At 42.4% G+C, this 17,482-nt stretch overlaps 1 protein-coding gene and 1 long non-coding RNA gene across 7 annotated transcripts in view; both read right to left on the reverse strand.

The window, feature by feature from the left end:
• Nucleotides 1-17,482, reverse strand: part of PTPN3 (protein tyrosine phosphatase non-receptor type 3) — a 178,505-nt gene that overhangs the window by 106,768 nt on the left and 54,255 nt on the right. For 5 of the 6 annotated variants that reach the window (XM_069958242.1, XM_069958243.1, XM_069958244.1 and 2 more), the window contains exon 2: nt 14,517-14,668. In XM_069958242.1, coding sequence (XP_069814343.1) covers nt 14,517-14,654 — 138 coding nt within the window. In that variant the 5' untranslated portion in view covers nt 14,655-14,668. Of the gene's footprint in view, nt 1-14,516; nt 14,669-17,482 lie in introns of those variants that run through there. The other variant, XM_069958245.1, reaches the window with a different exon arrangement.
• On the reverse strand, nt 12,286-12,786 carry LOC138783488 (uncharacterized). The gene is made up of 2 exons (XR_011361698.1): nt 12,721-12,786; nt 12,286-12,464 (listed from the first exon to the last, which is right to left on the reverse strand). It is a non-coding gene; the product is annotated as an uncharacterized lncRNA (long non-coding RNA).

Below are 17,482 nucleotides of genomic sequence, written 5' to 3' on the forward strand. Positions count from 1 at the left end.
GGACACAATGTCTAATTTTTTTCATAATATCTCACATCCACAGCCTTTGTGTGTGATATTTCATCTTTGTTATTCTTACTCAGATATATTACATTTCTTTAGTTTCTCAGTATTCTTAGTGGAATAGTAGACAGAGACTGAAAGGCAATCTGTCACCCAAGGAGGCCTCTTTTTTGAAGAATCTGTTAAAGGGGGAAGTTCAACAAAAAATTATTCTTTTACATCAACTGGTGCCAGAAAGTACTAAAGATTTGTAATTTATGTCGATTAAAAAAATCTCAGTCATCCAGTACGTATCGGCTGCAGTAGGTCCTGTAGCAAGTGGTATTCTTCCCAGTCTGAAGAGCAAGAGAGGTTTTCTATGAGGATGAACCGAGGTGTCAGTAGAGCGCACTGTGTCAAACTGGAAAGAGTACACCACTTCCTGCAGGACATACAGCAGCTGATAGGTACTGGAAGACTTGATATTTTTTATTGAAAAAAATTACAACTCTCTGGCACCAGTTGATTTGAAAAAAAAAATTGTATTTTTTTTTTTTTTGCTGAACTACACCTTTAAGGCAGTTTTTTGGTCAACAAGAAGAACAGGGCTACATACTCGCACTCTAGATTATAAGTGCACTTTACAGATGACCAAGTTAAAAGGAGTCTGCCTTGTTACAGTTTTCTTGTAATCTGTTATGACCTCAGCCTAAAGCATCACAATACCAAGATATTTTCTACTTGAAGTAGTGCTTCTTTAAAAAAAAATCTCGAGGTGGTTTTCTAGTAAGCACACCTCCGCCAAAAAATGGGGACAACTGCCTTACTACAGTCTTTAACAACTTGGCCGTCTTTGAGAGTAAGGTGTGCATGATGTTACAGATATTAATTTGCTTGGACCAACCAGACCAAACAAAATATAGTCTATAAATATGGTCCCAATACTGCCTTCCTTAAAAATTACCAGACATTAGCCCATTATGGAACATTACATTTTTGTATTACACAGTCACCTTCATAACAGGAACATAAAAAAGCATGCCGAGTGCCAGTTATACCAAGGTAAAACCATTAAATCCAGTAGAATAAATCTGAAATGATAACACCCCCCCCCAAAAAAAAAAAAAAACACACACACACAAAAAAAAAAAAAATCAAAAACAGAATCTCACTTCTATGTCTAATATTAACAACCATCTAAAAGTGAAATATAGAATATACACCATCAGCCATAAAGCCAATGTGAAAAGGACATCATTAGCTAAGGTTAAAGGGGAAGTTCTATGACAGTAGTGCTAGTAGTAGTATAGTCCTATGACTTGTCTTGTTGGGGGCATGCCGCAATGTGTGTACTGTGACAGAATCAAATAAAGCCCACTTGATACCGTTTTGCTACCTATTCTCGTGTCCCGCAGCGTTAGTTCGGGGTTCCATTCACAGCCAACAGCGAGCTGCAGCTCTCCTAGCTGCAACGTCAAGTACATAGCTGAGTGATTGCCCGCAAAGCCAATCATTGGGTGGGGCAGAACATGAGTAGGAGCAAGTTTACTTGTTTATTATTTTCTCAGCACCCCCCCCCCCCACCCCCGCCTGCTGTTTTCCTAAGTTTCTTTCTTAAGTTTCTTAAGACTTCCTCTTTAAGCATCTTAGCTACTTTAACAAACACTAAATTGTGATGGAAATTTGGGTTTAGGTGTTACTTTGACACTTCTCAAGTACATAACAGGTACACACTACAGAATAAGTACACCCTCATAGCAGTAAGTATTCCCTAATGCAGATTTCCTCTTCTAGCAGGATAATGAATCATGCCTCACTGCAAAAATTTGTTGAGAAATGGTTTGAAGATAATGACAAAGTGCTCAAGGTGTTGGATTGGCCTCCAAACTTCCCAGCACCCCATTCCATCCCAGCATCTGTGAGATATGCTACAAAAACTATTCTGACAGCCACCTACCCTATTACATTACTATTACATAAAGGTACAGAGGGTCTAACTACTATATGTGGCTTGTCGACGATTTGGATGCACATATTGGGGTTAACTGCTTATCCAAGGCAGCCTGCAAGGAGAATGAAGATTTTCTATTTAGCAGAAAAAAACCTAGATTTAAAACAGAGAACTGTTTATAAATAAAAAAAAAGTTTTATAAGGTCACATAAATTCTATTAGGCTGGACCTAAAGGGGTAGTGCAGCGCAAAGCTTTTTTGTGGATCTAGCACCACATGACAAAGTTATATAACTTTGTCATGTGGTGCTATTACCTGTCTTGTCTTTCTTCCTCGCCCGCCCCTGACCGTAACTGCAATAGTTTAGCATTTTTGTCCAGCATGTCTAAACACAGGCCCGGCGGCCATTTTGGGACAAGACATCATAATATGACGTTTAAGGGGCTGGCCGGGACGTCCATCCCCTAATCAGCTGCCTCTAGGTCGGCCCCTCTGTGAAGTAGCTTGCTTGACTTTAATTGGACGAGCTAGCAACACTGCATGTGGAAATCGGCTGCGCACGCCAAGCAGGAAGTGAGGGACTTTTGAAAAGAGATATAATACAGATTGGACAGTGGTATCGGCGGGACCTGGCTCCCGGTAGTGCGGCAGAGGCATGGTAGGACATATCAGCACATTTATGAGTGTTTTTATTATTTTAGTGAGCACCACACTACTCCTTTAAAGCAAAATTGTCCCCAAAACATTGCGGCTATCTGTTGGCTGAGAGTCTATGGGGACAGTATGAAATGTAATATTCACATTGGCTCAAAGTTACTAATGTTTCTACACCAGAAATGTGGCTGAAAAAGTGGTGCATAGGACTTTTTTTTTCACATTATGCATTTTAAACACCTGGTATTAACGAGTGGCGTGGTTAATGCAAAAATGTGGTGTGGCCTACTTTTGCACCAAAAAAGACACCTGAATCTGACAGATTATTCTAGTGGGCTTCAGGCCAAGTAATAGGTGGTGTACACTTTGCACCACTAAACTTGACAGTCTTTAAGGGTCCCTTTAACCTCTTAAGGACGGAGCCAATTTTTGTTTTAGTTTTTTCCTCCTTGTGTTTAAAAGGCCATTGCACTTGCATTTGTTCACCTAGAAACCCACAGGAGCCCTCATTTTTTGCGTCACTAATTGTACTTTGCAATGACAGACTTAATTTTTGCATAAAATATGCTGCAAAACCAGAAAAAAATTATATAATAAAAAATGCAATTCTTTTTTTTCGTTTTCACGCTATTTGTCCTATGGAAAAACTGACATGTTATACATGTTCCTCAAGTCAGTACAATTTAAACGATATGCAACTTGCATAACTTTTAAATTATCTGATGGCTTTTAAAAAATTAAAACCTTCTACAGAAAAAAAACGTTCTTTAAAATCGCTCTATTCCCAGGCTTATAACGCTTTGATCCTTTGGTCTATGTGGCTGATTGAGAAGTCATTTTTTGCGCCATGATGTGTTCTTTCTATCGGTACCTTGATTGCGTATATGTGACTTTTTAAACACTTTCATTACAATGTTTCTGGATTTGATGCGACCAAAAATTCACAATTTTTCTGCTCTTTGGCGTGTCTTTGCGCTTACACCGTTTACTGTGCGAGATCAGGAATGTGATAAATTAATAGTTTGAGCGATTACACACACAGCGATACCAAACATGTTTATTTATTTTTATTTATAAAATGGGAAAAGGGGGGTGATTCAGACTTTTATTAGGGGAGGGGATTTTTTATTTATAGAAACACTTTATTTTTTTTTTTACTTTCACAGTAATTTCCCTGGGGGACTTCTAATATAGCTACACTGATCTATCATAGAGATCAGTGTAGCTGTATAACACAGCACCGATCCACGGTCTGCTGCAGACCATTGCAATAGAATACTGAGCCGGGATAAGCGTCATCACGACGCTGCAAATAACACTGTAAGATGCAGCTGTCATGTTTGACAGCTGCATCTAAAGGTGTTAATTAGCGATCAGGCCGTTCCCGCTAATAGCCGCAGTCTTGTGCTGCAGATAGCAGTCGGGATCGCGGCAGTTCAAAGCGGGGTTGTGGCGCGGCCCCCCTCTGAACTACCCTTACAGACATATGCGGTACAACATATGTCCCTAAGAGGTTAAACACAAAGATATCTAACAAATTTTTTGATCTCAATACGGGGATAAAAATGCAGAAAAAAATGCCATGTCTATATGCATATTAGCGGTCCCCCCTCCCCCTCAATTGTTCACTAAAAGTCATAGAATCACGTGATGAAAAAATTGATGTAACAAAAAAGAAGGAATAAAGTAGGCTGCCGCATGAGTTGAGTTGAAAACTCATAATCATCATCATAAATTTGCTTTTAAAAAAAGGTCTTGACTTAAATGGGTACTTCACTTAAGAAAGATTTAACCCTGTTCAATTCCAACAAAATCTAAAGTTGTTTGTAACAGGTTTCTAGTAGATGAATTGGGCCATTTGTCTGCAGCACATCCTGAAGCAGCAGAAAATCCTCACTTCCTGGTCTACTCTGTTTCTGCTCATTTGTCCTACCCCTCCCTTCTGAGACCAGTCATATGATCTCTGTCTCCTCTGTTGCCAGGCAAGCCATAACACCTCATCTGTAACCCGCTCGCCACCGACATCACACCAATCAATGAGCACCTGGCCAAGGGGCAGAAAAACAACAGAACAGTGACAGCCTCCTGAGCAGTATAGGGCAAAGGCAACACAGTTGTTTTATCTCTCTCTCTCTTTCTAATCTAGCTATGTAGATGAATTAGTAAATAGATAGATATTTTGTTTACAGTGTAAAGCAGCAGCAGATTGAGCCAGCGATGAGCAGATACTACAAGAAAAGGCGGATACTAGGAAGTTGGCTCTGAGGTGCAATGCATGCAGGGAAATATAGTTTCCTGGCTGGCACCATCTTGGATATTAAAAGGCTTTTAGAAAAACTTGTAAGGGCTCATGCACACTGAGCAATAGACGAGGAATTGAAGAGGAATCTGCTCTTAAATTTCTACTTGAAATTCCTCCCGTAAAATACAAATAGAGAAATATTCTATTGTGTTTAATGGGATTTCCGCTTTGTTGTTCACACTACAGAATTTTCGAGCAGAATTTTCTGTTGTAGATACACTTTCCGCCCAAAGGCCAAACGGCGGAATTCCGCGGCGGAGCTCTTCGCCACAGAATCCTGCCACGCTCAGTGTCCTGCAGTAAGTGAATGAGAGGGCGCACACACATCCGCTTCCTGCCCTCTCCGCTCAAAGAAGTGACATGTCACTTTTTAAGCGGAGAGCGGTGGGAGCAAATGCGTGGGTGCCCTCACATTCTGCCAGCGCAGAGTAGAAGAGGAATTTCAAGAAAAAAACTTTGCTGTTTAATACCTCGTCTTTTGCTCAGTGTGCATTAGCCCTAACTCAGAAAAGGTGGCTGCTAGAAAGATGGCTTAAGGGTCTCTATTACGTTCTTGCTTTTACATGTAAGCTCACAAGGGATATTCCAATCCACATCTTGCATGTTGAAGTCACCCATAACTACAATGTCTCCTTTATTCAAATTTTGATAATTTCATCCATCAGCATGTTATCATAGTCCTCAACTTGCCCTGGAGACCTATAGATAACACATATCCTAATAACAGATCCCTCTTTGGTCTGCATGCAAACACAGAGTCTCCAGCTCTTTATACCAATTTTGGATTACCACCAATTTAAAACTGTCCCTTAAATAAATGGCTACACCGGCTCCCCTTCTCTCTGCTGTCTTTCCTGTACAAAATATATCCCAGTTTAGCTACTTCCCAGGGGCGTAGCTAGGGGTTCAGCCTAGGGGGGGCGAGTGAGGCTGAGTGGGCCCCCAACCAACGTTACCCACAGGGAACCCCAGCAGGTGACAAGGATTTTTTTGAATAATAAAGGGAATATTCTTCTACATTTCTTATAGTGAATAAGGATACAGAGCCGTGTAAGAGGCTTCTACATCTGGAATATAGAACCACAAAAAAAGTAAAAGGGCTTAAGATTAGAAAAATATAGCTGCCTTCTTCCACAGACAGCACCACTCTTGTCCTCAGTTTGATTCTCCTGGTGGCTGCAACCTGTGGGTGACAACCATCAGCCCTGAAGTTCCAGCAATACATCTGTCTACAGCGGCAGGTATCGGAGGATTGTACTACTGTACTACAACTCCCAGCATACCCTGAGGGCTGCAGACTGTCAACCTGGAGCCCCCCTTCCTCGACCAAGTGCATGCTACTGGTATATATATATGGTATTACCAATAATACCAGTATACAAGGGGGAAATATCGCCACAACCACTACCATCACCACCATATTGTTACTGACTAAATCCTCTATACTAAATCCAATAAAACACAGTACCAGATTACAAGTAACAAATAACACCACTACTTACTGACTAATACCAGCACATACCGACTAATACCAGCACATACCGACTAATACCAGCACATACCGACTAATACCAGCACATACCGACTAATACCACCACATACCGACTAATACCAGCACATACTGACTAACACCACTGCTGCAACTGAATAATCCACTGTACACAGAGCAATATCACCTCTTCAAGTCATTTAGCAGTAGCCCCAGCTCTACACAGGTTCTATACACCATATACATTACAGTGCAGATATATTTAGTGACTCACAGGGGACGTCTTCTCTGATCAGAGTTCTTCCCTTTTCATCTTCTTCTCCATCTGCCCTGGGCCGTTATGAGAACTTCTCAGAGCCACGAATCCACAGAATCTGCCAGACATACATATTAGGCTCCACACTCTGGCACCATCCTCATCTCTCTACACACTGCACATCTGTATTGGCCCCTTTACACCCTTGTTTAGTGGGTAGGCTGACTCTTATAGATGGCTCCCCCCTGTATTGCCCCCTTATAGATGCCCCCCCTGTATTACCCCCTTATAGATGGCTACCCCTGTATCCCCCCCCCTTATAGATGGCTCCCCTCCCCTGTATCCCCCCCTTATAGATGGCTTCCCTCCCCTGTATCCCCCCTTATAGATGGCTCCTCCTGTATTCCCCCCTTATAGATGGCTCCTCCTGTATTCCCCCCTTATAGATGGCTCCCCCCCCTGTATCCCCCCCTTATAGATGGCTTCCCTCCCCTGTATTCCCCCCTTATAGATGGCTTCCCTCCCCTGTATTCCCCCTTATAGATGGCTCCCCCCCTGTATCCCCCCCCCTTATAGATGGCTCCTCCCCTGTATCCCCCCCCTTATAGATGGCTCCCCTCCCCTGTATCCCTCCCTTATAGATGGCTCCCCCCCTGTATCCCCCCTTATAGATGGCTCCCCTCCCCTGTATCCCCCCTTATAGATGGCTTCCCTCCCCTGTATTCCCCCCCTGTATCCCCCCTTATAGTTTGCCCCCTGCACAGCAGATTAAAAAAAACAACACACAACTCACCTAACAAGCGCTCCCCCGTCGCTGCTGTCCTCTCTTCTGCCCCCAGCTGATGCGTCCCTCCCTGGGGGATTCCCGGGCAGCGCACACATCCGGAAGCTGAGTGTGCGCCCAGGCCGGGACTTCCGGTACAGGAAGTCCCAGCAACGCGCACTAAGGTTCCTGATACGTGCGCTCCCTGGGAATCCCCCAGGGAGCGACGCATCAGACAGGGGCAAGATTGCCTCTTGCGGCCGCAAGCAAGACCGTGCTTGCGGTCGCAAGAGAGGCATAAAGGAGGGGGTGGACTCGGCGGTTCGGGGGGCGTGTGCGGATGCGGAGCGCAGCCTCTTGTGGCTGGAGGCATAACGCTGCCTCCGGCCACAAGAATGATTGACACAGCCAGGAGCCAATGGCTCCTGATGCTGTGTCAATCACATCCTGGCCCAGTCGGAACTGTATGCGCTCATTAGGAGTGCGAGCGCATACAGTTCCGGCCACTACTGACGTGTTAATGCTGTCTGCAAAAGCAATAGCTTTTGCAGACAGCATTAACTGTCTAAGACCTCAGTGGGCCCCTGTCTGAGTGGGCCCGGGGGCGACCGCCCCCCTTGCCCCCCACCAAATTTCGCTACTGCTACTTCCCAATCATTACAATCTTTGAACCAAGTCTCTTTTACAGCAACTGGGTCCAAATCATCTCTAGACATAACTGCAGTAAGCTCACTGATCATGCTTCCTAAGCTGCAAGCATTGGTACACATTACACGAAGATTACTAAGCTTCATAAGACCTTTAGTCCCAACTTCATCTACTGCACCAACTGCATCTACCTTACTAATAATAACCGCATCAACTACACAACCACTGCATCTATTGCACCAACCACTGCACCAACCACTGCATGTTCGCAAATCCTAATACACTTATTTGTCTTTACTGGTCGGGGACAGAAATCCTCCTCATCAGTTATATTTCTGTCCCCTTCATCTAGTCCAAAAACAATCTGAATTCCTCTCTAAGTACCTGTGTACCTATGTGTGATGGATGCAAAACATCCCTCTTCTACATCTGCTTATTGGACCACCTTCAAAAGTTATGACTAACAAACCTAAAACCTCCAGCCTTACACCACTGCCTTAACAATACATTGATCTCTGAGATGTAATATGTCTTGTGATATGCCTTGTGATATGCCCTGTTATTCTGATTACTTCTGATTACAGGCCATCAAAACCTCTGAAAATGTCACTGAATCTGTCATCTTGCCCCTCTCCAGTCTAACAGTTTGGAATTCCTTTTTTTACCAAATCCACATCTTTCTGGGACTAGTTATTTGTTCCTAGATGACCCAACATACAAGCAGCCTTTACAATGTGATGAGATTTAGATTTTGAAACTTATAATGACAGTGACACTTTAAAAGGGTTGGCCACTTTATAGTAAAATAAATCAGTGTACATTATTAGTAACTGTACTTACTGCACTTATGGACAGCAGCTCCCTATGTATCTCATAGAGCTAATATCAGACTCCCCACCTCCAGGCTGTGCTGTCCTGCTCTGTGGTGAGTCTGTACATAAGATGGCCGTCATGGAGGAGTATGTGACCATGTTCGTCCCCCAGTGTCCTCCATAGACATATACAGGCTCAGTGGTGGACACTGGGAGGTGGAGGATGGTCACATGCTTCTCCATGTCGGCCATCTTATGGACAGACTCACCACAGAGCAGGGCAGCACAGCCTTGTTAAAGGGAGTCTTATTTTAGCTTTGTATGGTACACAGGGAGCTGCTGTAAGTGCCATGAGTACACTTACTAATACTGTACACTGAACTTTTTTACTATAAAGTGGCCAACCCCTTTAAATAAACGTATTTATTTATTTTGGTTTTTAGGTTTTGTCTGTTTAGTTATCAATTTTTCATGTTTATCCCAGTAATGTCTTCCATTTTGAGTTTCAATACCACATTGCTGAGTTTATTCAATAAGCAAATTATATTAGCTTTATTCCACTATGTATTTTCTCTATCGACTTAGATTTCCATATTGTCTAACAATGCATGAATAAAATGCTTTGACAACCGAGGAAAAAAACCACAACTAAATTGACAGTATGAAATATCTTTGCAGATTTTATGTCTACTGCTGGCTTATGTTTTGACAGCATTTTTATTTTTTAGTTTATGTAACACACCTGTCAGTTGGTCAACAGAATTAAAAACGGAATAATTCATTTTGTTTTTGAAACATGTAAAATTCAAATATTGAGCATAAACAGACTCTGTTGTCAAAAGAAATGCAAAATTCATTAATATTTCTGCTTATTTGGTTTGCATGCCAAAACCAGTGACCTAAAAGGGTATTCCACCCAAGAGCTAAAAAATGAAAAGCTCCCAAACGTCTCACTCACCAACTGCCTTGAGTATTTTAAAGGGAATGTGTCACAAAGAAAAAAAAAATTGGAAAGTGTTAAAATTACATTTGTTGTTGTTTTTGGTTAATTTATATGTGTTATTTATATTTTTTACATGTAAGGAAATATGAAAAATTAATGATCTAATTTTTCATGTTTCCCACTGATGGCACCTAGGGGGAGCTCCAGCAGGTAAAAAGTAACCTGAAATACAGCTGCTGAAAAGAGGCAGTCTCTGCTTTACTGCTGTGACATCATCACCTCCCCCTTCTTTTTACAGAACAAAGAGGGGAAAGGAGCAGTGCCATTTTGTTGTTGTCTGTATAGCAGTACAGATACTGATAGAAGTGTGTCCCCAGCCAACTTCATAATACACCTCAGCTCTGCTCCAGATGACTCGAAAATCTGGATACAGTCCAGCAAAACTTCACCCAGGACTGTATCCCACTTATCCAGACATGCAGAGCAGAACTCAAATGCAGCCATCTGACAAGCCGACGACCGTGCAAAGCGAAGCACTTCACTACTACCATTAATTTGCTCCTCCCTGATGTACACTCAGACAGGCAGCTCATACACGCACACCCATACGGGGAGATCAAACACGCACACCCATACGGGGAGATCATACGCACACACACATACAGGGAGATCATATGCGCACACCCATACGGGGAGATCAAACGCGCACACCCATACGGGGAGATCATACGCGCACACCCATACGGGGAGATCATACGCGCACACCCATACGGGGAGATCATACGCGCACACCCATACGGGGAGATCATACGCGCACACCTATACGGGGAGATCATACACGCACAACCATACGGGGAGATCATACGCGCACACCCATACGGGGAGATCATACGCGCACACCCATACGGGGAGATCTAACACGCACACCCATATGGGGAGATCATACACGCACACTCATACACGCACGCTCATACAGACAGGTGGGTCTCCTGACAGCTGCTCCTGGTGCTTCAAAGCTACCCTCAGATCTCCGTGCACATGCAGCTCCTGGCTCAGGCTCCAGTAGCCTCTGACCATACCACACACCTCAGCTGCTGTAGAACCTCCATACTACATCTCAGCTGCGACAGAACCCCATACTGCACCTTAGCTGCTGCAGAACCTCATACCACATACCTCAGCTGCTGCAGAACCTCATACCACATACTTCAGCTGCTGCAGAACCCCTTACTAGACCTCAGCTGCTGCAGAACCTCATATACACCTCAGCTGCTGCAGAACCCCTTACTAGACCTCAGCTGCTGCTAATTGTTTGGGAGCTAAAATGAAATTCTTTGCCAGGCCATATATATATCCCATCTATACCATGTTAGCCTTGCATTACATATGCAGATGCAGTGTAGTAGCTACAGGCAGTGTCCTGACATTGGGAAGGAAAGGGTTAACACACTGGCAGCTTTTCTCTTTATTACTCTGGTCAGTGTGACACTTTTGTGCCTCCTCCATCCACTATCTCCTGAGACCGAGCTCCCCTGTCCCAGCATGTAGCACTGTAGTCTCTGTGCGTCCCCTCCCCCGTCCTCCTGCACGGAGCTGAGTCCTGACGGCTCATTATCAGATCAGTCTCACAGCCCGAGCAGGAGGAGGGGGAGAGCGGCTAGCTGCTCAGGATAGTGCTGGGCACAGTGCACCTTCTCTGGGGGTTCCACAACTATGGCGTCTGGCTCCCTCTCCAGCTCCCTGTGTGTGTGTGAGCTGCGCATGTCAGCTCTCAGCTACATTGTAGCAGACGGGACGGGAGCCGTCCATTGACTCCAATGTACTGAGGGCTGCCATAAAGCAACTGTGTATGTGTCGTGCAGGGAGACATACACAGATGCAATTGCAAATGGCAGCCCCCAGGGAAGCACATTATTGTTAATTTTACAAAATATAAAAACAGGAATCAAAGTCTAACTATTTTTAAAGATATTAATTAAATGAAACAAAAATAATAAAAAAAGAAAAAAATAAGTGACACATTCCCTTTAAGGCTGCGTTCACACTATGTATATTTCAGTCAGTATTGCAACCAAAACCAGGAGTGGATTAAAAACACAGAAAGGATCTGTTCACACAATGGTGAAATTGAGTGGATGGCCGCCATATAACAGTAAATAACTGCCATTATTTCAATATAACAGCCGTTGTTCTAAAATAACAGCAAATATTTGCCATTAAATGGCGGCCATCCACTCAATTATAACATTGTGTGAACAGAGCCTTTCTGTGTTTTTAATCCACTCCTGGTTTTGGTTGCAATACTGACTGAAATATACATATACTGACTGAAATATACGTAGTGTGATTGCAGTCTAATAAAATGCAAGCGTTATGGCCTTTTAAAGACGAGGTCATCAAAGGGTTAAACTCTTTGGGGGGAAAGAAAAGGTCTAAATAGAGGAAGTCTTAAGTTTTCCATAACTAAAATAAAAAAACATGAATGTAAATTGCAAACTTGCTTTATTTAACATCCCCTATCGTTTTAGATTTGAAAGTTATAAAGATAATGACACTTTAAAATCTACATCTATAGGAAAGGTCCCAGAGTGTATGCGGAGGCTTCATAATTGCTCAGGACACACAGCACCGTTCTAATGTCACATCAGGAGAAGCACGCCTACACTGCAGCAACGAAAAAAAGAAAATGTAAATTTAGGCCATGCTTAAACAGTGTAAAATGAGAATGAAAAAAAGTCAGTAAAATAGGTATAAAATAATAATGTTCTAATAATGTGTTCCATAAAAGACTCTAAAAAAACAGCCACCTATTTTTTTCCAAACATTGTGTGCACTGATGGCTGTTTCATGGAACACATTAGATAGAGAAAAAAAAACGGCAGCTTTTTATATCTATTTTACAATTGTTTTTTGTGCTTACTTTACAAACCAGGACTTAGGGTAAAGCCATACATGCAGAATTCTTCTTCAATACAGATTGTGCTGCAAATGGGTTCATAGCAGTAGTGTATTATAATAGGGGCGTTTCGGGCGGCAGCCTGGGGCCCTGAGCTCCTTTGGGGCCCATGACCACCCAAAAAGACTAATACTTTCAGTGGTGTACTTTCTCCTGGCTACACTTCCACCAGGATTTGCAAAAATCACAGTTTTTTATGGCAATTTTGCACAAATCAGGACATCATGACATTATCTGTCCTGTACTATGAACGCCAGGCTAGTGCTGCCATAGTTACAGTGGGGTGGGGGGACCCAGGCTTGGTGAACAGCCCGGGGCCTATGGTAAAGTTAATCCGCCCCTGGTTCATAGTTATAATGTTTTCCAGCTATACGTCAGTATTGTGAAAAGTTGTATATATTGTGGCATACAGCAGTGGGTCCACTTAGTTTAACAGCTGAAATGTAGTCAGCTACTGAATTAAAATGAATGGACTGCTGTACTACTGTATGCCACAGTATTGGACATAGATTGTGGGGGGGGGGGGGGGGTTGCCAACACAAAATTTGAAGGTAAGATTGGTTTGTCCTGGATGTGCAGAGGAAAGAAATGGAGCATGGCATAGCGGAAGAGGCAATACCCTTTGCGGTATTATAATTTTGTTTATTAAAGTAATTTGTGAAACTTTGAGTAATTTTCTTGTTTTTATCAGGTTCGTTTAGGGTGCATATTTTGCATTTGCTTGTTAAACTAAAAAAATTAAGGCATATAAACTATTATATTATATCTCTATTTATTGTATTGCTCATGGTTAGGGGCCAATGATGTACAGTACATCGTAATCTTACATAAATGCACAATAAAAATGAATAAATTACAGTAAACTATTAGGGATTATCCTTAGCTGTCAGCAAACATATTTGACGAGAACAACAAATGCAATCAATTCTCTCTATAGACATGTTATTTTTGTACTCAGGATTCTCATTTAGAGCTTTCTCCTAATTATATGGATAGGGTAATTACAGCCCACATAAGCAGTAGGCTGGTACATCATTTCTATCTTAAATACACCTTTATTCCGGTTGAAAATCTTCTATTAGTTCAGTCTATACAACCAGGATGTTAGTCATCGCCAGACTGAAATGTTAGGCCTTCTCTATAAGCCCACGCAACTTCACAGTCACTGAACAAATTACTGCAAACGCACATAGAGAATATTTATTGTTTCAGAGTCACTAATACACACCTCCACCATGCTTCCCCTACAAATTTAGCCTTTATTTCACTGTGAGCCTATGGTTAAAGTCGAAAATTAGGGGTTTATACTGGATGACTAATAATCACCCTTTCTTATTTAGGCCCTGTCAGGTTTTTTTTTTTTTTTCACAATCTTAAGAGCTTCTTAATTTATAAAAGCGAAATACAGTTTGGTAACATCCCAAAGAGGTTTACTTAAAAAAACAAAACAAAAAAAAAACATCTTTTGGCACAGCATTTGCCAAGTATTGCAACTTACTGCATCTCAAGTCTTCCTCAAGTGCCAGGCAAATTCTCAACCATACAGTATGCACAGCTGAATGGGTGCCCAAAGAAGAGAAATAAATGCAGTGCAACTTGGCCCTTTCTATTGGATGATTGGCAGGGGTTTTGCAAATCAGACCCTCACCAACGGAATGTGGGAATAGTTAGAAATCCCTTTAAATCCTCATGTTATCACATTTGCTGCTTGTTATTGAAGCACTCTACATTTAACTCTAGTGTGCTACTGTGAAACTTACATTAGCTCTGAAACTGTGCTGAGAGCCATCCAGGAAACGGACATTGCAAACCACTTCTGACCTGTTTTTATCCTTTGGAAGTTCTGTTGCTCGAATGTTGTTTATCCTTCCACCCAAAGCACGCAGCCTGGAGTTCATAACGAACACCGCTTCTACAAAGAAAAAAAGACCAGCTGTCATGAGAATTCTCATAAGCAGGACACTATCACATAGGACGTAAAGCTCTATAAAACAAATTAGTATATTTCTAGGTAATTTTATGTTAAGTAATGGGATTTTGTGCTGGATTAAACTAAGGGGCCTTTTACACAGGCAGATTATCACCAAGGAACCTTGCTAGAAACGCTTCTTTGGCTATAATGGGCCTGCATTGAGTTCGTATCTTTTGTGCTGTGCTAAAATATAGCACTATCGGCACATCTCCGTGTGTAAACAGGGTATGTGCGGCTGATAGCAATGCATTAAAATAGCTGCAAGAGCGATAACCCCATATATCCCCGACATAGGGTACTCTCTTACTACTTAATGTGGATTGAATCCAAACCAATGCCTGCAGTATCTTCACATGGCAGAATTTTGTAAACTTCTGGCTAGAATTATGGGTAGGGTAAAAATTACAGTTTTTTCTTATAGGACCTACAACAAGGTTTGACTCTTCATAAACCTATGTTGCAGTTAGCTGGAGACATGTTCTTTTCTCAAGCTAAGGGTATTGTTAAATGGCTGGCACAATGTAAGGAAGGGAATGATTAATGAACAGTGGGGAGAGATGATTTGTTTTGGACCTTTCTTGCACATTATCTGAAAGAATGCCTCAAACGCCTTTTACGGAAAGCTACTCTATTTCATGGTCTATGGCATTATCCTGACATTTAAGGTACAAAAGACAAGTACAAAAATATATTAAAAAAAAAATCTCATCCACTGTCTCACCAAGCCATGGTGTTCATGGATTTGTCTTTGGATTTAAATGTGCATCTAAACCAAACAAAGCCAAAAGCTATTAATACAGTCTTACTAGTGGTCAAAAAAATGTATACTCCATCACTAACTTCATTCCATAATCCCATCACTAAAGAAAATTCTTTCAGTACTAGTGATGTCACGATACCAGAATTTTGAGTCCGATACCAATACCAACTTTTTTTTTTCAATGCTCGATACCAATTCGATACTGAATAAATTATATAAAAAAACCACAAGAATAGAAATGCCCCTCCCCCACCCTGACTGTCAGGTCAGTACAAACCAATTTAAGTTCCTTTAATTTTATTACTTTAAAAATAAAGTTTCCATTATTTAAAATGTGCTTAAAAATTACCCTACTCGCACTCCTAACACTGTCATTTTTTAGCCTGTATGGCTGTGATTTTTTGTGCCTTGATCTGTAGTTTTATTTAGTACCACGTTTTTATGTGATACTGAACTTGGTGTTTTTTGCGCTTGCTCTGTTTACCGTGAGTGATCAGGAAGGTGATAATTTTGTAGTAAGGACAATAACACTCCAACTATGTGGGGACTATGGGGGTTGTAGTCATGTAACACAATTCAGCACACACTTCAGCTACCAGGGGGATGGTGGGGGCTTTAGTCATGTAGCACACACTTCAGCTATTTGGGGATGTAGTCATGTAGCACACACACACACACACACTTCAGCTATTTGGGGGATGGTGGGGGCTTTAGTCATGTAGCACACACTTCAGCTATTTGGGGATGGTGGGGGATGTAGTCATGTAGCACACACACTTCAGCTACCAGGGGGATGGTGGGGGCTGTAGTCAAGTAGCACACACACTTCAGTTATTGGGATGATGAGGGTTGTAGTTGCACTTTTCCTTCTTCCTCCTGTTCATCCCCCACTGATGTCTGCCCCTGCCGGGAGTTATCTGAGGGCCCCGGCCGCTCCTGCTCACAGTCCTGCGGCCCCTGTCATGAGGGCCCCTCAGTCCTCCTCTCCCGGACCCCCGCTCTCCCTTTTCAGCCTTCTCACCCTTCTCCTCAGTCCTCCCGCTCTCCCTCTTCAGCCTTCTCTTCCGTCCTCCTCTCCCCGACATCCCGCTCTCCTCTGTGCAGCTCCACATGCCACATAATTTCCCTGATAACAGAGCCTGGCTGAGCCGGACCCTATTATCAGAGAGACACCGGCAGCAGGGGTCTGCTACATATAGTGGCCGACCCCTGCTGCATATGGAGCGGCTCAGGAGGGGTTAATGCCGCTGTCAGTGTGACAGCGGCATCTACACAGTTACATAGCCGGCACTAGCAATTGCTATGTGCCGGCTATTTGAAATTGGCGCCGCCGGGACAGAGGGAGAGAGAGCAGAGGAGGTGACAGGTGGGGGCAGAGGGCGGCACACAGAGAACACGGCCGGCGCTCAGCTAGCCGCCGGCCATGTTATCTGCACTATACTTTATGTTTAGCGGCACAATTAGGCAGCTTAACATAAAGTATCGATATTATGAAATCCTGGTATCGAACCTTTTTTTTGCACGGCATATCGATAGTAGTATCGATATTTTGGTGCATCGTGCATCCCTATTCAGCACTTCTACATTCTACTCTATGAAAAAATATTTAGTGAACAATGGATTTGAAGCTCACTTCCCACTTTTAGAGTCACATGTTTGTGCCTTCTATTAATAATGTTACTACACTTTTATGTAGGCAGGTTGCATAGAATACACAATAGATTCATTTTAGAAATACAGTATTTATGTGTCATAAAAGGGGACGGTACACGTGGTCATTGAATCACACAATGACACATTTACACACCCACAAAATTGTTTGGTTGCTGCTTTTAAAATGTGATGGAGATGAAGAATGACTGTATGAGTCATGGGTAGTTGAATGCCAATCTGAAGAAAGCCAACAGTAATGAACACACATAATTGGAAAGCAAAGTAATCGGCAAACAAAAAACACGCAATATAAAATAACAATAATAATAACAATAATAATA

Source organism: Dendropsophus ebraccatus, chromosome 2, assembly GCF_027789765.1.
Source record: "Dendropsophus ebraccatus isolate aDenEbr1 chromosome 2, aDenEbr1.pat, whole genome shotgun sequence".
NCBI lineage: Eukaryota > Metazoa > Chordata > Amphibia > Anura > Hylidae > Dendropsophus > Dendropsophus ebraccatus.